At 40.9% G+C, this 21,389-nt stretch overlaps 1 protein-coding gene across 1 annotated transcript in view; it reads right to left on the reverse strand.

The window, feature by feature from the left end:
• The window catches only part of LOC117515210 (dnaJ homolog subfamily C member 24-like), a 190,377-nt gene that overhangs the window by 163,477 nt on the left and 5,511 nt on the right, over window positions 1-21,389 (reverse strand). Inside the window, exon 2 of the mRNA XM_034175686.1 lies at window positions 1,104-1,207. Coding sequence (XP_034031577.1) covers window positions 1,104-1,205 — 102 coding nt within the window. The 5' untranslated portion in view covers window positions 1,206-1,207. The remainder of the gene's footprint in view (window positions 1-1,103; window positions 1,208-21,389) is intronic.

The following is a 21,389-nucleotide window of genomic DNA, read 5'->3' on the forward strand; positions in this document are numbered from 1 at the left end:
ACGCGGTGCTTTTGAGAAGAACACAGTGAACAAGGCTGACATATTATTTCCCTGTTTGCCATCACTGTATGTTTGTATGAATCACCAAGTTCACACAGATCATTAAAAAATAAACAATCTTACAGACCACTTACACACGTACACACATATAGCTGAACACACAAAGTAGCCTATATTAATATTTTTATTGAATATTTTCTGCATGCAGTATCTGACACTTTCTCACTGCACTTCATAAAATAAACTGGTCAGTTGAACAACCTCTCTCTCTCTCATACAGTCACACACAGACAGACACACACACACACCTTAATCAATATTGTTTAACTTTGTGTGGGAAAAAATACCAAGAACGTGAGGTAGTAAAAATAAATAAATAATAATAAAAAAAAAAAAAATCAGTTTGATCATAAAATAAAAAAAAGAAAGTTGTGTTAAGTATGAGAACTCTTCTTCATGCAGACTTAGTAGTTCATAATTTCCTACTACATTGAATGTCAATTCTGAGGCTGTTCTGTTATTCATTCATACAATTAAGAATATTCATGTTCTGAGTTTATAACAAAACTTGTTCTATAAATATTTCCCTTACTATTGTGATCAAAAACATTGAATCTCAATTCTGAGGCTGTTCTGTAAATAGTTTTCAAACAATAAATATAGCAACTTCTGATCAATCCATATCAATTTCAGACTTAAAATAATGCACTGATTTAAGCCCCAGCATTTCTGGTTAAACCACACCCACTTCCGGTTTAGGCCCCGCCTACTACGCCTACAGCTACAGATAAATTAGTTGGCTGAACAGATACAGTTAGTGGTGTACTCGCTCATCCCTAGTGTTTACCCAGTTACTCCTGTGAGCACGAATGATACATTTAGACATTTAGTTTATTTTACAGTTTATCATTAGATTTATTGGATTCTTTTCCCTTCCTGATCACTGGAATAATATCCTGTGCAGGGCTAAGATTTTTTGGGAAAGTAAAGATAAAAATCAAACCAAACATGTGGAGCACAGGTTTGCTGTGCCGGTGTTTGGATGATCTTTGGTGTGGCGGGGTCTCTTTTCAGTTAGTGGTGCGTGATGCTTGTGTGGTTACCAATAAGACCAGCTGCTGGTATCTGTTTCTGAGGTGCTGCACAGAGTCCGATGGGCTGGCTCCCAGAACCACGTACAGGTCTTCTTCTGGTGGGTCACACATCTCTGCTGAGACACAACATCATCATTAGATTCCTCCAGACTGAACACTCCAAACCAGAGCAGCAGACCTGTGCCAGGCAAGAACGTGACAAAAACCCTGCCATAGCCTGTCCTTCGACACTAGACTCAACATTTAACAGCTCTGAGTTTGAAAAGACATCCACAGCAGGACTGAGATTTTCAAGATGGCGCTGTCGATGCAGCTGCCTATTACTTCAGCTCTGCCCCCTCTTTTCCTACTTTCACTATTTTTAATACTTTTTAATAGTGCTTTATTGTTTTTATTTGCAGTGGGCGGTACCCTGTGCAAGTGTACACATGGGAAACCCACATTTGTAACTCTTGTGATTAGTTTTTTGCTTCTTTCGGCATTTTTTGAGGCAGCACAGTGAAATCCCTTTGTCTCCAGCTCCAGATGTCCCATTGTTTACAGCCGGGATCAGCTGCTTGGACTAAGAGACTCTATGCACAGTGGACCGGGTCCCCGCTATGCTGAGCACCTGGAAGTACCTGCAGATATACGAAGGAGACAGAGAGGCTGCAGAGGTGGATGGATGAAGCGGAGAAGGACTTATATTCCATCTGTGGTCATGGGGAATGTAAAATCTCTACCGCAACAAGACAGAGGAGCTAGCAGCGCTAACCCATTTCCAGAGGCTGTATAAGGGCTGCAGTCTCATGTGCTTCACGGAGACGTGCTTGGATGAACATGTACCGGACTCTTATTAACATGGACGGCTTCACACTCATCCGCGCGGACAGGACGTTGGCGGAGAGCAGGAAGAAAAGAGGAGGGGTCTCGCCGTTTATGTGAGTGAGATATGGTGCAACGCAGCTCATGTTCACGTGAAGGATTCGATCTGCTCCTCAGACGTGGAGCTACTCGCTGTGAGCATGAGGCCGTACTATCTCCCATAGGAGTTTGGGAATGTGAAGCCCGTAAAATTTTCACCAAAAGCCAGATAAATTTTTTGAATGGTTTCCAGGTGCCAGTCTCTAACAACTTCTGACAAAATTCTGATGGAAAAAAAGTCCTTTTCATTCCGCCATTTCCAGACAATGAAAATCCAACAAAGGGGCGGGACCACTCCTTCCCAAGGCGTGCTCACAGGCGAATGACATCACCGACAGGCGTGGAAAAACTCACGCATGCGCACGAGGGTTCAAGCATGTCTGACGTCAAAACATATGAATGAAATCCATATAGTTTTTGAAAAAAATAAAAAGGACTGTTACTTTATTGACAGACCTCATATAAGTAAGAAGAAGAATTTTAAAATCTATTCTAAAATTAACAGGGAGCCAATGAAGAGAAGCCAATACTGGTGGTTGGCTCTCACTGCGGTATTGTATCACTTCCTGTTCCGGAGCACAGCGGTGTTTTTCTGTATCTGTTAGCTGTTTAATCTGCGCAGTTAGATTGATCTAGTTATCTAGATTACGATTTGTTTCCCAGTGTAATCTTTACGTGCCTTAACTAAAGCACTCCTTCTGCTGAATCACCTCTAAATTATTTACACATTATTCACTTTGTGTGTTTTTAGGAATCCGCTAGCTTAGCGTAGCTACTAGCTCTTAGCCGATTTAGCATGGCGGCTTCTCCTGTCTCTCCCGCACTTTTCTGCTCTGGGTGTGAAATGTTTAGTTATTCCTCGGCCTCCTTTAGCAGTAATGGTACTTGTAATAAGTGTAGCTTGTTTGTAGCTTTGGAGGCCAGGCTGGGCGAATTGGAGACTCGGCTCCGCACCGTGGAAAATTCTACAGCTAGCCAGGCCCCTGTAGTCGGTGCGGACCAAGGTAGCTTAGCCGCCGTTAGTTACCCCCTGGCAGATCCCAAGCAGCAGGGAAAGCAGGCCGACTGGGTGACTGTGAGGAGGAAGCGTAGCCCTAAACAGAAGCCACGTGTACACCGCCAACCCGTTCACATCTCTAACCATTTTTCCCCACTCGACGACACACCCGCCGAGGATCAAACTCTGGTTATTGGCGACTCTGTTTTGCGAAATGTGAAGTTAGCGACACCAGCAACCATAGTCAATTGTCTTCCGGGGGCCAGAGCAGGCGACATTGAAGGAAATTTGAAACTGCTGGCTAAGGCTAAGCGTAAATTTGGTAAGATTGTAATTCACGTCGGCAGTAATGACACCCGATTACGTCAATCGGAGGTCACTAAAATTAACATTAAATCGGTGTGTAACTTTGCAAAAACAATGTCAGACTCTGTAGTTTTCTCTGGGCCCCTCCCCAATCGGACCGGGATTGACATGTTTAGCCGCATGTTCTCCTTGAATTGCTGGCTGTCTGAGTGGTGTCCAAAAAATGAGGTGGGCTTCATAGATAATTGGCAAAGCTTCTGGGGAAAACCTGGTCTTGTTAGGAGAGACAGCATCCATCCCACTTTGGATGGAGCAGCTCTCATTTATAGAAATCTGGCCAATTTTCTTAAATCCTCCAAACCGTGACTATCCAGGGTTGGGACCAGGAAGCAGAGTTGTAGTCTTACACACCTCTCTGCAGCTTCTCTCCCCCTGCCATCCCCTCATTACCCCATCCCCGTAGAGACGGTGCCTGCTCCCAGACTACCAATAACCAGCAAAAATCTATTTAAGCATAAAAATTCAAAAAGAAAAAATAATATAGCACCTTCAACTGCACCACAGACTAAAACAGTTAAATGTGGTCTATTAAACATTAGGTCTCTCTCTTCTAAGTCCCTGTTGGTAAATTATATAATAATTGATCAACATATTGATTTATTCTGCCTTACAGAAACCTGGTTACAGCAGGATGAATATGTTAGTTTAAATGAGTCAACACCCCCGAGTCACACTAACTGTCAGAATGCTCGTAGCACGGGCCGGGGCGGAGGATTAGCAGCAATCTTCCATTCCAGCTTATTAATTAATCAAAAACCCAGACAGAGCTTTAATTCATTTGAAAGCTTGTCTCTTAGTCTTGTCCATCCAAATTGGAAGTCCCAAAAACCAGTTTTATTTGTTATTATCTATCGTCCACCTGGTCGTTACTGTGAGTTTCTCTGTGAATTTTCAGACCTTTTGTCTGACTTAGTGCTTAGCTCAGATAAGATAATTATAGTGGGCGATTTTAACATCCACACAGATGCTGAGAATGACAGCCTCAACACTGCATTTAATCTATTATTAGACTCTATTGGCTTTGCTCAAAAAGTAAATGAGTCCACCCACCACTTTAATCATATCTTAGATCTTGTTCTGACTTATGGTATGGAAATAGAAGACTTAACAGTATTCCCTGAAAACTCCCTTCTGTCTGATCATTTCTTAATAACATTTACATTTACTCTGATGGACTACCCAGCAGTGGGGAATAAGTTTCATTACACTAGAAGTCTTTCAGAAAGCGCTGTAACTAGGTTTAAGGATATGATTCCTTCTTTATGTTCTCTAATGCCATATACCAACACAGTGCAGAGTAGCTACCTAAACTCTGTAAGTGAGATAGAGTATCTCGTCAATAGTTTTACATCCTCATTGAAGACAACTTTGGATGCTGTAGCTCCTCTAAAAAAGAGAGCTTTAAATCAGAAGTGCCTGACTCCGTGGTATAACTCACAAACTCGTAGCTTAAAGCAGATAACCCGTAAGTTGGAGAGGAAATGGCGTCTCACTAATTTAGAAGATCTTCATTTAGCCTGGAAAAAGAGTCTGTTGCTCTATAAAATAGCCCTCCGTAAAGCTAGGACATCTTTCTACTCATCACTAATTGAAGAAAATAAGAACAATCCCAGGTTTCTTTTCAGCACTGTAGCCAGGCTGACAAAGAGTCAGAGCTCTATTGAGCTGAGTATTCGATTAACTTTAACTAGTAATGACTTCATGACTTTCTTTGCTAATAAAATTTTAACTATTAGAGAAAAAATTACTCATAACCATCCCAAAGACGTATCGTTATCTTTGGCTGCTTTCAGTGATGCCGGTATTTGGTTAGACTCTTTCTCTCCGATTGTTCTGTCTGAGTTATTTTCATTAGTTACTTCATCCAAACCATCAACATGTTTATTAGACCCCATTCCTACCAGGCTGCTCAAGGAAGCCCTACCATTATTTAATGCTTCGATCTTAAATATGATCAATCTATCTTTGTTAGTTGGCTATGTACCACAGGCTTTTAAGGTGGCAGTAATTAAACCATTACTTAAAAAGCCATCACTTGACCCAGCTATCTTAGCTAATTATAGGCCAATCTCCAACCTTCCTTTTCTCTCAAAAATTCTTGAAAGGGTAGTTGTAAAACAGCTAACTGATCATCTGCAGAGGAATGGTCTATTTGAAGAGTTTCAGTCAGGTTTTAGAATTCATCATAGTACAGAAACAGCATTAGTGAAGGTTACAAATGATCTTCTTATGGCCTCGGACAGTGGACTCATCTCTGTGCTTGTTCTGTTAGACCTCAGTGCTGCTTTTGATACTGTTGACCATAAAATTTTATTACAGAGATTAGAGCATGCCATAGGTATTAAAGGCACTGCGCTGCGGTGGTTTGAATCATATTTGTCTAAGATTACAATTTGTTCATGTAAATGGGGAATCTTCTTCACAGACTAAAGTTAATTATGGAGTTCCACAAGGTTCTGTGCTAGGACCAATTTTATTCACTTTATACATGCTTCCCTTAGGCAGTATTATTAGACGGTATTGCTTAAATTTTCATTGTTACGCAGATGATACCCAGCTTTATCTATCCATGAAGCCAGAGGACACACACCAATTAGCTAAACTGCAGGATTGTCTTACAGACATAAAGACATGGATGACCTCTAATTTCCTGCTTTTAAACTCAGATAAAACTGAAGTTATTGTACTTGGCCCCACAAATCTTAGAAACATGGTGTCTAACCAGATCCTTACTCTGGATGGCATTACCCTGACCTCTAGTAATACTGTGAGAAATCTTGGAGTCATTTTTGATCAGGATATGTCATTCAAAGCGTATATTAAACAAATATGCAGGACTGCTTTTTTGCATTTACGCAATATCTCTAAAATCAGAAAGGTCTTGTCTCAGAGTGATGCTGAAAAACTAATTCATGCATTTATTTCCTCTAGGCTGGACTATTGTAATTCATTATTATCAGGTTGTCCTAAAAGTTCCCTAAAAAGCCTTCAGTTAATTCAAAATGCTGCAGCTAGAGTACTGACGGGGACTAGAAGGAGAGAGCATATCTCACCCATATTGACCTCTCTTCATTGGCTTCCTGTTAATTCTAGAATAGAATTTAAAATTCTTCTTCTTACTTATAAGGTTTTGAATAATCAGGTCCCATCTTATCTTAGGGACCTCGTAGTACCATATCACCCCAATAGAGCGCTTCGCTCTCAGACTGCAGGCTTACTTGTAGTTCCTAGGGTTTGTAAGAGTAGAATGGGAGGCAGAGCCTTCAGCTTTCAGGCTCCTCTCCTGTGGAACCAGCTCCCAATTCAGATCAGGGAGACAGACACCCTCTCTACTTTTAAGATTAGACTTAAAACTTTCCTTTTTGCTAAAGCTTATAGTTAGGGCTGGATCAGGTGACCCTGAACCATCCCTTAGTTATGCTGCTATAGACGTAGACTGCTGGGGGGTTCCCATGATACACTGTTTCTTTCTCTTTTTGCTCTGTATGCACCACTCTGCATTTAATCATTAGTGATCGATCTCTGCTCCACTCCACAGCATGTCTTTTTCCTGGTTCTCTCCCTCAGCCCCAACCAGTCCCAGCAGAAGACTGCCCCTCCCTGAGCCTGGTTCTGCTGGAGGTTTCTTCCTGTTAAAAGGGAGTTTTTTCTTCCCACTGTAGCCAAGTGCTTGCTCACAGGGGGTCGTTTTGACCGTTGGGGTTTTACATAATTATTGTATGGCCTTGCCTTACAATATAAAGCGCCTTGGGGCAACTGTTTGTTGTGATTTGGCGCTATATAAAAAAATTGATTGATTGATTGATTGAATATGGGTGAGATATACTCTCTCCTTCTAGTCCCCGTCAGTACTCTAGCTGCAGCATTTTGAATTAACTGAAGGCTTTTCAGTGAACTTTTAGGACAACCTGATAATAATGAATTACAATAGTCCAGCCTAGAGGAAATAAATGCATGAATTAGTTTTTCAGCATCACTCTGAGACAAGACCTTTCTAATTTTAGAGATATTGCGCAAATGCAAAAAAGCAGTCCTGATCAAAAATGACTCCAAGATTTCTCACAGTATTACTAGAGGTCAGGGTAATGCCATCCAGAGTAAGGATCTGGTTAGACACCATGTTTCTAAGATTTGTGGGGCCAAGTACAATAACTTCAGTTTTATCTGAATTTAAAAGCAGGAAATTAGAGGTCATCCATGTCTTTATGTCTGTAAGACAATCCTGCAGTTTAGCTAATTGGTGTGTGTCCTCTGGCTTCATGGATAGATAAAGCTGGGTATCATCTGCGTAACAATGAAAATTTAAGCAATGCCGTCTAATAATACTGTCTAAGGGAAGCATGTATAAAGTGAATAAAATTGGTCCTAGCACAGAACCTTGTGGAACTCCATAATTTACCTTAGTCTGTGAAGAAGATTCCCCATTTACATGAACAAATTGTAATCTATTAGACAAATATGATTCAAACCACCGCAGCGCAGTGCCTTTAATACCTATGGCATGCTCTAATCTCTGTAATAAAATTTTATGGTCAACAGTATCAAAAGCAGCACTGAGGTCTAACAGAACAAGCACAGAGATGAGTCCACTGTCCGAAGCCATAAGAAGATCATTTGTAACCTTCACTAATGCTGTTTCTGTACTATGATGAATTCTAAAACCTGACTGAAACTCTTCAAATAGACCATTCCTCTGCAGATGATCAGTTAGCTGTTTTACAACTACCCTTTCAAGAATTTTTGAGAGAAAAGGAAGGTTGGAGATTGGCCTATAATTAGCTAAGATAGCTGGGTCAAGTGATGGCTTTTTAAGTAATGGTTTAATTACTGCCACCTTAAAAGCCTTCCTTGAGCAGCCTGGTAGGAATGGGGTCTAATAGACATGTTGATGGTTTGGATGAAGTAACTAATGAAAATAACTCAGACAGAACTATCGGAGAGAAAGAGTCTAACCAAATACCGGCATCACTGAAAGCAGCCAAAGATAACGATATGTCTTTGGGATGGTTATGAGTAATTTTTTTCTCTAATAGTTAAAATTTTATTAGTAAAGAAAGTCATGAAGTCATTACTAGTTAAAGTTAAAGGAATACTCGGCTCAATAGAGCTCTGACTCTTTGTCAGCCTGGCTACAGTGCTGAAAAGAAACCTGGGGTTGTTCTTATTTTCTTCAATTAGTGATGAGTAGCAGCTGACGTAGAACTGGTGCGGACCAGGGGAATCCGACTGTTTAATTAAAACACGACACATTAATACACACATACATACAGTGAGGAAAATAAGTATTTGAATACCCTGCAAGTTCTCCCACTTAGAAATCATGGAGGGGTATGTGTGTGTGTGTGTATATATATATATATATATATATATATATATATATATATATATATATATATATATATATATATATATATATATATACATATATATATATATATACACACACACACACACACACACACACACACACACACACACACACACACACACACACACACACACACACACACACACAACCCCTGGCAAAAATGATGGAATCACGGGCCCCGGAGGATGTTCATTCAGTTGTTCAGATCACAGACATGACACAAAACTAAAATCATTTCAAATGACAACTTTCTGGCTTTAAGAAACACTGTAAGAAATCAAGAAAAAAAATTGTGGCAGTCAGTAACGGTTACTTTTTTAGACCAAGCAGAGGAAAAAAATATGGAATCACTCAATTCTGAGGAAAAAATGATGGAATCATGAAAAACAAAAGAACGCTCCAACACATCACTAGTATTTTGTTGCACCACCTCTGGCTTTTATAACAGCTTGCAGTCTCTGAGGCATGGACTTAATGAGTGACAAACAGTACTCTTCATCAATCTGGCTCCAACTTTCTCTGATTGCTGTTGCCAGATCAGCTTTGCAGGTTGGAGCCTTGTCATGGACCATTTTCTTCAACTTCCACCAAAGATTTTCAATTGGATTAAGATCCGGACTATTTGCAGGCCATGACATTGACCCTATGTGTCTTTTTGCAAGGAATGTTTTCACAGTTTTTGCTCTATGGCATCATCTTGAAAAATGATTTCATCATCCCCAAACATCCTTTCAATTGATGGGATAAGAAAAGTGTCCAAAATATCAACGTAAACTTGTGCATTTATTGATGATGTAATGACAGCCATCTCCCCAGTGCCTTTACCTGACATGAAGCCCCATATCATCAATGACTGTGGAAATTTACATGTTCTCTTCAGGCAGTCATCTTTATAAATCTCATTGGAACGGCACCAAACAAAAGTTCCAGCATCATCACCTTGCCCAATGCAGATTCGAGATTCATCACTGAATATGACTTTCATCCAGTCATCCACAGTCCACGATTGCTTTTCCTTAGCCCATTGTAACCTTGTTTTTTTCTGTTTAGGTGTTAATGATGGCTTTCGTTTAGCTTTTCTGTATGTAAATCCCATTTCCTTTAGGCGGTTTCTTACAGTTCGGTCACAGACGTTGACTCCAGTTTCCTCCCATTCCTTCTTCATTTGTTTTGTTGTGCATTTTCGATTTTTGAGACATATTGCTTTAAGTTTTCAGTCTTGACGCTTTGATGTCTTCCTTGGTCTACCAGTATGTTTGCCTTTAACAACCTTCCCATGTTGTTTGTATTTGGTCCAGAGTTTAGACACAGCTGTCTGTGAACAACCAACATCTTTTGCAACATTGTGTGATGATTTACCCTCTTTTAAGAGTTTGATAAACCTCTCCTTTGTTTCAACTGACATCTCTCGTGTTGGAGCCATGATTCATGTCAGTCCACTTGGTGCAACAGCTCTCCAATGTGTGATCACTCCTTTTTAGATGTAGACTAACGAGCAGATCTGATTTGATGCAGGTGTTAGTTTTGGAGATGAAAATTTACAGGGTTTGATTCCATAATTTATTCCTCAGAATTGAGTGAGTCCATATTTTTTTCCCTCTGCTTGGTCTAAAAAAGTAACCGTTACTGACTGCCACAATTTTTTTTCCTGATTTCTTATAGTGTTTCTTAAAGCCAGAAAGTTGCCATTTGAAATGACTTTAGTTTTGTGTCATGTCTGTGATCTGCTTTTTTTCTACAAAACTAAACAACTGAATGAACATCCTCCGAGGCCGGTGATTCCATCATTTTTGCCAGGGGTTGTATATATACATACATACATACTACCATTGACATTAACGCTTGACCGATTGTCTGGGAGAAGTGCAAAATGTGATCGGACTAGCAATAGCTGCAAATCGTTGTCCGACTGGACAAGTTGTTTTCACATTTACATCACGTCTTGTCTCGCACCTTGCAAGAAAGCGTCTTCGGTTTTTCCCGCAACTCTCCACGTAGCGGACAACCGGAAAACATCATATCACAGGGTTCTTCCCAGACAATGGAACAACGGCGCCGCGCCATCAGTGTTCTGACAGTGCCGTCACACTCTGCTCTGCTATCAGGTAGTTTTTTAAATCCAGCCGGGCTGTTTGTGCTGAACTGCCTGCTCGCCCCCCCACCGCCACCAGAGAGGCGAGCAGTGCTGCAGCTCAGAGGGCACAGTGGAAAAAAAAAAACTCTGTCAATGTCTTGAGGTAAAGAGAGCTCATTCTGCTTGCATAGCCCCAGAAATTCATTTATAGGCTTTATTTTACAGTTGAAAGCCTTCATGTTTCCAAAGTTTGCTCAAATACGGTCTGAGAGTGAAGAGACTCTCGTTCCCTCACAGAGACGAGAGAGAGAGAGAGAGCGAGAGGACGAGGAAAAAGTGTTATCACACGGTACAGCTGTAAAAAAGCAGCAAAACAATTTTAATAAACGATCATTTTCACCACACAGCCTCAGTGAATCAGTAAAGTGTGAAAAACTGATTCAGAAAGTTTTTTTCATCCAGGATTCATCTTTAAAAGAGCAGATTTACTCCTTTACTTCTTCCAGAAATATTTTTTTTTCATTTTTTTTTTTATTATTGTTGTTTCTGCACCAATGACACCAGATCAAATTACTTGTATGTGAGAACTTACTTGGCAATAAATTTGATTCTGATTTGACAATCAAATCAGTCCATATTTAGCTCTTGTTCAAACAAGACAAGTAGGGGTTATATTGTTTTTTTTAATAAGTATGCAATTCCACTCAAAAATGTAGGGAAAAAAAAGCTAAACTGTCAATATGACAGAAAAAACTCTGCACAGGTGCAGTGTGTCATTTTTAAAGAAGAGAGCAAATGTTATGTCCATCAAATATTAATGTGATTTTAAACTTTTCAATGTCATTTATTTTCTTACCATAGACAGAAAAATACAAAAAAGAACTTTGATATTACAACATAAGTGTAATTTTTGTTGTTGTCTATTATTCTTGCTTTCAATGGATCTAAAACAAGTCAAAATAACTCGCAATGCACCGCCTCAGGCGATAATTACCAACAGCACCGCTATACTAAACATTTCTGTGGAGAACCCTGTATCATGTGTGTATGAGACCACTGTATGGAGGTGTGTGTTCACAGCATCTTCTTATAAGATGCTGTGGAGGGAAACATTAGATAACGAACATCACATCAATTAACACACCTTTTGTAGAATATATTGAACAGAAGGTCTTTTCTAAAACCTCTCAAACCGGGCCAGATACCAGGAAAAACACCAGTCAAACACAAAGCATCAACCCCTGCAAGTACAGAAGCTTCAAAGAAGAAGTATGAAGAGAAAGGAAGAGTCAGGACGTTTGTGAGGAGCTGGACACAGGATTATCTGTGGAAGAGGACAACACAATATACTGCCATGTCTGTGGGGATTTTACTTCAATTGCGGACCAGTAAGTCATTTTTAAATGTTGAAATAAAAAATTTGATTTGTTTTATCAAAAAACATACTGGCAAATGATTGTGCATTGAAGAGTGATGAATTCAGAAAACACACAGGAGAGAAGCAGATGCATATCAGCATTTACCAATTATTTAAATTTTTTCCCCAATTATGAACAATCGCAGGAGAGAAACATTATGAGCTGTGTCTTGGTTAACGGATTAAAAGGCTAGAGGCTGTGCATTCATTCATTCATTCATCTTCTACCACTTAGTCCAATTAAGGGTCGCAGGGGGCTGGAGCCTATCCCAGCAGTCATAGGGCGCAAGGCGGGGTACACCCAGGACAGGACGCCAGTCTGTCGCAGGGCCACAAATAGACAAACACAGACACACCCACACACACACCTATGGACAATTTTAAAGATTCCAATCCACCTAACCCGCATGTCTTTGGATGTGGGAGGAAATCGGAGCACCCGGAGGAAACCCACGCAAACATGGGGAGAACATGCAAACTCCACACAGAAAGGCCACGGGAACTGAACCCACAACCTTCTCGCTGTGAGGCAACAGTGCTAACCACTAAGTCACTGTGCTGCCGCTGTGCATACAATATGTAATAAAATTTATTTTTTGGAAATTCAATTTTACCCCCCACACAGGAGAGAAGCAATTTATGAAAAAGTGTCATTTCAGTACTTCCACAGTAGCATGCCCCCAGACACCCCTAGGTGACACTCGGCACGCGCCTGTGGCGCTCGCTTGTCCAGACAGCCACCTTTTCCTATAGGACAAGTAAACCACCAGGGTTACTTGTCCTATGGACAAGTACACTAAAAAGCTTAATGTCAATGCCTGATTGATATATATATATATATATATATATATATATATATATATATATATATATATATATATTCTATTACCTCATTTTCTTATTTTATTGTATTGTTACAAGTATTATTATTATTATTGCTTATCCTTGCACACGCTGTTTGATGCACATTTTCCTCTACTCGCACCCATTTTGTGTGTTTTTTTTTTTAAGAGCTGACGTAATGTGAATTTCTCCACTGTGAGATCAATAAAGTCTTATCTTAACTCTGGTTGATTTTGATTATTATTAACATTATTATTGATGTTATTCCCGCTGGAATAACTTTGAATTGACAGGCATGAGAATGGGCAAAGAAAACAAACACTAAGAATGGGTAGGGGGTTGCTGTAGGCCCCCAGCCCAGGGGGTTAAAGCTTTCTGAAGCGCACAGCTTTTGAGCATTTTAGAGGCATTTCGGAGCCACAACACAGACCTAATATCAAGAATTTCCATGAGATATTTTTTGTATGTTTGTGGAAACCTGAGAGCAATTGAAGAATCTGTCTGTGTCGACCTTCTTTCAGTGATAGCTGCCTCGTGCTCCAGCACACGTACTTACTATAAATGCCACAGCATTGGACAGATATCACTGAACTTCTTTGATTGTCTTTCCTTAACCTGCAATGAGGTCTGAAATATACTGAAACTTTATGCAAGTATATGTAAATCATTTTAAGATATTAAGAGGAGTTAGTGGTCCTATAAGGGACTAATGCAGCAGGTGGCAGCAATACAACAATAAGGACGCCAGCTGCCGTTAAATGTCACAGAAGAAGATGACTGCACGCTTGATTTACTGCACAAGGACACATTTTAGAAGGAAAGCGTTTTGTGTCAAAATAAAGCCACAAAACCTATTTTTTTTAAGTTAGTGGTTTTATATGACGAAATAAACAGAACGTGGAAACAAATTTTGACAAAAATCCTTATGCAAGTGGAGGTTTTGCAGCCCTGAATTTCACTTCAATACATGCACAGTATAAGTAACTGCACCACACTTAGAAATTTCAGTGACTGTAAACACATTGTAACTGCATGAATAGAATTACTGGACACGCCCCCCTGAGCACTAGATGTTGGGTCGCTGAGCGGTACAAGTAGAACAGCCTCTGGGGATTGGACACCACGTGTTTAATCTGTTTAATAAGAACACAGCGTGCAGAGGGCTTTACCAGGGAGCTCAACCTTGCAGACGAATTCACCAAGTCTTGCCTTTGTACCGTCCACGTCCACCTCCGGCTCCAACCACATCCACTTTATCGTTCTCTTTAACGTGATCTTCATCCTTTCTTTTGATAATCTTAGCCATGTTACAGGCACAGATTGACCGGCCAAAACTTTCAGAAAATCAAAATGTCCAGGTCCAGGTACTTTTAGTGACTTTTGATATTACTGATATTCTGGTTAGCTGAAAGTTTACTGTTCTAGAAAAAGTAACTAATGACACTGTGCATTTTATCTAGCAGTACGGCAATGCTATTCTGGCTCCTGTGCATATGAGGAAAGGTTTAACTCAGATGGCCCGCTGCACCTTAGACATAGAGTCAGACAAGAATGGGGTGGCGACCCAGAAACAGTCAAAAATCCACAGAAAATTCTCATGTCTGAACTGAGCTGAAACTTGGTCATATGTTTAATGTGGTAAAGGCTCTGCTCCACATTAGCTCACATTTAATGTACAAGTGTTTCCAAATTAGCAGGAGTTACTGCAGCATCATGTCTGATACCAAGAGCTCAGGGTTTTGGAAAAATTCTAAAGTCAGTTTTAAGCAGAAACTCTGCAAAAATTCCGTGAAGCTTTGAAATAACCGACACATAATGAACACATGAGGTAGCAGCCCTGTAGCTGCAGTGCTCTGATCGCGTCATCCGTCTTTCATGATGAAACAATGCTGAATTTATGTGGAAATGATTGCTGTACAAAAGCTTCAGATATCTGTTGCTGGGATAGATGATGACTGGAGGCAGTTTGAAGCAGAAACCAGGTGATAATCCGTGAAACACGGCTGATGACACATGGGGCAGTGAAGGCAGGGCGGACCAATTTTTAAGGGGGACTGTTTGGTCTGTGACACCGGCCTTTCTGTGTAGAGTTTGCATGTTCTCCCATGTCTGGGGGAGGTGATGGTCTAGTGGTTAAGGTGTTGGGCTTGAGTCCAGAAGATCATGGGTTCAAATCCCCACCTGACTGGAAAATCACTAAGGGCCCTTGGGCAAGGCCTTTAATCCCCTATTGCTCCCAGTGTGTAGTGAGTGCCTTGTATGGCAGCACCCTGACATTGGGGTGAATGTGAGGCATAATTGTAAAGTGCTTTGAGCGTCTGATGCAGATGGAAAAGCGCTATATAAATGCTGTCCATTTATCTGTGTGGGTTTCCGCCGATTTCCTCCCACAATCAAAAGCATGCTTATTTAGGGTCAGGTTGGACTGAAAGGTGCAAGAGACCTGGAAAAAAAAAGCTGGTGTGCCATGGTGGCTGTCATTTCATTGTATTACGTTACTAAGCCATATACACATACACATATACATTGACCGTTGGGGTTTTTCTGTAATTATTGTATGGCTTTTGCCTTACAATATAAAGCGCCTTGGGGCAACTGTTTGTTGTGATTTGGCGCTATATAATAAAATTGATATGATTTGATACACTGATGGGGGGATAAATATAAGTGTAAAGAAAGGTGAGTAATAATAATAATAATAATAATCAGCTATAGCTTAGTAACATAACATAGCAGCCACCATGGCACAACAGCATTTTTTTTTCAGGTCTCCTGCTCATTCATGTGATATTTCAGTCTAGCCGTTTAGGGTCGGGCCATACTAAAATACATAATGGGGACTGATAATCACAAAATGGGGGCAAAACGTAACGAAATGGAGTAGAGTGAACCAGACTGACTTAATAAGTACCTTTATTTAACTGTTTGTCTTTTGTTTTTTTTTATGAGACACGCTCAGTACATGTATTAGAGGCAGAATCAAAATCGCCTTTATTGTAGAGGATGACATTTTTCGGGAATTCCCATGGGTCACGTGATTCCCACGGGATTCCCGTGGAATGGGAGTCAAAATTTTATCAATCATGTGATTGGGATGGGACGGGAATAAAAATGAACGGGAGCAGGCGGGAGCAGGAATGCCAAAAATAGATGACGATTTTCATCTATTTAAAACAACCAAAACACGTTCACACCGCAATCAGACGCTACAAATTCGCGGGGGTCGCGTGGCGACGGACGCGCTTCCTTCACCCGGTGTGTCGCTCTGCTTTTGCTGTGAAAATTCGCCCTGGTGCATCATCAAACAGGAGGAGCTTCGATTCCGCTTGGAAAGCTCATTATCAGTATCATTATTTGCTTCAGGAGCTGTGTCTGGATGACGACCATCCTTCCACCTCTGCAGGAGCAGTTTGAGAACCAACTGTCCCATTCACTCGCGTGCATGTAAATAATAATAATAATAATAAAAAAAGAAACTCTGCTGTCTGCTGTGGTATTGTTGCTTGCTTTCTCCCCCCCAAAACTGTCATAACTGTGTTTATAAACCAGTCACCATTTGTTTTATTATACATCTGTGTAGTTAATTAATAAAATATTGTCCATAGACGAGTCGTTCGCACGCGCATGTAAAAAAGCAAAAAGAAGAAGAAGAAGAAAAAAAAACTCCACTCCCTCTGCTGCAGGGGCGTCGGACTTGGGGGGGGTAAAGGGTACTATGTACCCAGGGCCCAGAGCATACATTTTGTGTTGCATGTTATTAATGTCCATACAATTCATGTTGTAAATGAATATAATTAGAATGAATGTATAAATGTTGCAGAACATAATTCTGCTCTAACAATAATATTGAAAGATCTCTGAGGGCCCTTCCACCCCTGTACAGTTGTACAGTGGTTTAGTCCAGGTGCACAGGTGGCACTCCCCCCCCCCCCCCCCCCCCCACACACACACATCCCAAACGGGATCTCACAGAAAGAGGAGGTGTTTAGCAGTGCTGAAACAACTAATCGATTTAATCGATTATTAAAATAGTTGTCAACTAATTTAGTCATCAATTAGTTGTTAAATAACTTTGTTTTGTCGCAAATGTTTTGTTTCGTCCATATAAATCAACTGTTTCTGCAGAGCAGCTTTGCTTTGAACCTTGAACCAATCGAAGCAGTGATTCGCAGATCGAAGTACTGCTTCGATCTGGTGCTTTGTTTTATTAAATGGACTGCATTTATATAGCACTTTTCCATCTGCATTAGACACTCAAAGCGCTTTACAATTATGCCTCACATTCACCCCGATGTCAGGGTGCTGCCACACAAGGCGCTCACAACACACCGGGAGCAATAGGGGATTAAAGATCTTGCCCAAGGGCCCTTAGTGATTTTCCAGTCAGGCGGGGATTTGAACCCATGATCTTCTGGACTCAAGCCCAACACCTTAACTACTAGACCATCACCTTTATTTCGCTTAATTTTTCCCCCACTAAAACCCTAAAGAGCATATGCCTGTGAGTAACATTTACCTTTTTATGTTAAACTGACCTGTTATGGTCTTCTGAAACAGTTGATAGATGTATTTTATAATTTAAAAACGGGACCGGTGCTAACATGTTAGCATGTCTATGGTGTTTACAATGTTAAAGTTAGCATTAAGCTGTTGCAGCTGTTAGCACATTTGTTTTCTTTATAATAATTCATGGCTCAGCGTTTGTTGTCGTAAAACAGTCAAATGTATTACAAATTGTAATATTTTATTCATTTATTTTTATTCATATATCAATAATAATAATAGAAACAACAACAATAGTAATAATAACTAATAATGCCACAAAGTTTTAGAGAAACGGACAAAAAGAATATGATAAAACAAAACAGAAAAGCTTAAACCAACTAACAATGAACATAAATAAATATAGAAATAACTGTTTCCTGTGAACACCTAGTGACTCTTAAACCTCCACTTCATCCCTGTTTTATTTAAGTTTAATGACAATTTGTTTCGGTCAAACCACATCTAAGCTGTGTTTTTACACAAGAAAAAAATAAAATGCAGTAAACTGCACATTTATGTCTTTTTTCATGAAAATATCTTATTAAATATAACATTTTACACTTTCGTCAGGCCTTTAAAATACTTTTGTGGACTCTTGCTGTAATATGTTGTCAGTGGTTGAGATAGTTGCTGAAGGCATCTAAACCTGATGGAAATCTCTCTGTGGTGTGTCGGTGATGTATGTATGTGCAAAATAAAACTAAACACTACTCCAGGTATGTTTTTGACAAGAATATAACATAACTTTGTTACAAGGTCAAATGTTGATGTTGTGTGATAAAGGCCTTTTAATAATAACTCACTTAAAGAAATAATGGCAAAACTCACATGTAAGTTAAAAAACAACAACAAAATGATTAATCAAAAAAATAATCGATCGATGAACTGATTAGTAAAATAATCGTTAGTTGCAGCCCTGGTGTTTAGGCTGAAATAAAATACGAGGGCTGTCAATAAAGTAACGGTCCTTTTTATTTTTTTCAAAAACTATATGGATTTCATTCATATGTTTTTACGTCAGACATGCTTGAACCCTCGTGCGCATGCGTGAGTTTTTCCACGCCTGTCGGTAACGTCATTCGCCTGTGAGCACTCCTTGTGGGAGGAGTCGTCCAGCCCCTCGTCGGAATTCCTTTGTCTGAGAAGTTGCTGAGAGACTGGCGCTTTGTTTGATCAAAATTTTTTCTAAACCTGTGAGACACATCGAAGTGGACACGGTTCGAAAAATTAAGCTGGTTTTCAGTGAAAATTTTAACGGCTGATGAGAGATTTTGAGGTGATTCTGTCGCTTTAAGGACTTCCCACGGTGCGAGACGTCGCGCAGCGCTCTCAGCCGCCGTCGTCAGCCTGTTCAAGCTGAAAACCTCCACATTTCAGGCTCTACTGATCCAGGACGTCGTGAGAGAACAGAGAAGTTTCAGAAGAAGTCAGTTTCAGCATTTTATCCGGATATTCCACTGTTAAAGGAGATTTTTTTAATGAAAGACGTGCGGACGGGTCCGCGCGTCGGGATACAGCCGACGCGGTGCGGCGGCACAGGAAAAACACCTCCGTGTTGACAACCATTTGTAAAATCCAGGCGGCTTTTGATGGCTTTCAGTGGAGTGAGTATATGAGAAATTGTTTAACAGCAGGACATGTTCCAACTTGTCCTTAAGGCTTCCAACAGAGGTGTTTTTCCTGTGGCGGAGCGTTGCGGCGGCTGCGTCCCGACGCGCGGACCCGTCCGCACGTCTTTCATTAAAAAAATCTCCTTTAACAGTGGAATATCCAGATAAAATGCTGAAACCGACTTCTTCTGAAACTTCTCTGTTCTCTCACGACGTCCTGGATCAATAGAACCTGAAATGTGGAGGTTTTCAGCTTGAACAGGCTGACGACGGCGGCTGAGAGCGCTGCGCGACGTCTCGCACCGTGGGAAGTCCTTAAAGCGACAGAATCACCTCAAAATCTCTCATCAGCCGTTAAAATTTTCACTGAAAACCAGCTTAATTTTTCGAACCGTGTCCACTTCGATGTGTCTCACAGGTTTAGAAAAAATTTTGATCAAACAAAGCGCCAGTCTCTCAGCAACTTCCCAGACAAAGGAATTCCGACGAGGGGCTGGACGACTCCTCCCACAAGGAGTGCTCACAGGCGAATGACGTCACCGACAGGCGTGGAAAAACTCACGCATGCGCACGAGGGTTCAAGCATGTCTGACGTAAAAACATATGAATGAAATCCACATAGTTTTTGAAAAAAATAAAAAGGACCGTTACTTTATTGACAGACCTCGTATGTCTTTCCTCAAAAAATCAAAGTCTGGATTTCAAAAAAGAAGAGAAAAAAGGACCAAATCGCACCATTTTTCTAGAAAATGGTGCGATTTGGCCCCCCAGACCCCCCAACTCAATATTACTCCCCCAACTTTAAAAAGGGTTCTGACTCCCAGGTGTGATCTAAGGTAGACATGATTTAGACCTGGTTTGACTACACATTAGAAATTTGGTGTTTGCGTTAATAAAAAAGAACATAACAGTGGGGGGGGGGGTCTTCAATATGGCTAGTACCTAGGGCCCACAATTTGGTGCTACGCCCCTGCCCTGCTGTGGTGCTGCTGCTCGCTCCAAAAACTCTCATAATTGTGAAATAAAGGACAAAAGAGACATAAGTCCTGCTCACAGGCTGCTACCAGAGACAGGACATGTTTTTTTTACTCCAGTCTGGGATTGGGCAGGATGGGATTTTTTTTTCTGGGAGCGGGATGGGACGGGAGTGAAAATCCACTCCTGTGTCATGCTCTACTTTATTGTCATTGTAATTTGTACTGCAATGAGATTTGAGTGCAACTCCAAAAGGTGCTTTCCGTGGTGCGAGTAATTTTTATCCAAATAAAAGATAGTGAAATTTAACAGTAAATTATTCACAGTATATAGTAAGTCCCTTCGGCTGCTCCCTTGTTTGCACTCTGGGTCGCCACAGCAAATCCAAGGTGGATCTGCAAGTTGATTTGGCACAGGTTTTACGCCGGATGCCCTTCCTGACGCAACTCCACCTTACATGGAGAAATGTGGTAGGGGTGGATTTGAACCCGGAACCTTCTGCACTGAAACCAAGCGCATTAACCACTTGGCCACCACCCCTAAATTATTCACAGTATATGTACAACTAATATAAACATAAGGTAAAATAAAATAAAATGTGGACCAAGTAAAATGTAAAACAAGAATTATGTACAACTGTGGAATCATGTTGCATGGGAATATTGCACATGGTTTACAGATATTACACAAGAAACTTGCAGGTGCAGATTAGAGTGATTTGTTACTGTTCAGAGCAGTGATCGCTCTGGGGAGACAGCTGTCCCTGAGTCTGTTTGTCCTAGTTTTGATTGACCTATACCTTCGGCCAGAGGGTCGTAGGTCAAGCAGGTGGCTGCTGGGGTGGGATGTGTCTTTGCTGATGCTGGCAGGTCTGCTGAGGTAGCGAGAGCTGGCGATGTCCTCCAGGCTGGGCAGAGAGCAGCCAGTGATCCCCTGGGCTGTGTTGATCACCCTCTGCAGCGCTCTCCTGTCTGCTGCTGAGCACCCCCCGTACCACGCTGTGATGCAGTACGTCAGGATGCTCTCGATGGTGGCTCTGTAGAACAACACCAGCAGCTTCTCCTCCAGATTGTTTCTCCTGAGCACCCTCAGGAAGTGGAGTCGCTGCTGGGGTTTCTTCACCACCACTGTGGTGTTGGCAGTCCAGGAGAGGCTGTCAGAGAGCTGCACTCTCAGGAACCTGATGGAGCTGAACCT

The sequence above is a fragment of the Thalassophryne amazonica genome, chromosome 8 (genome assembly GCF_902500255.1).
Source record: "Thalassophryne amazonica chromosome 8, fThaAma1.1, whole genome shotgun sequence".
Classification (NCBI taxonomy): domain Eukaryota; kingdom Metazoa; phylum Chordata; class Actinopteri; order Batrachoidiformes; family Batrachoididae; genus Thalassophryne; species Thalassophryne amazonica.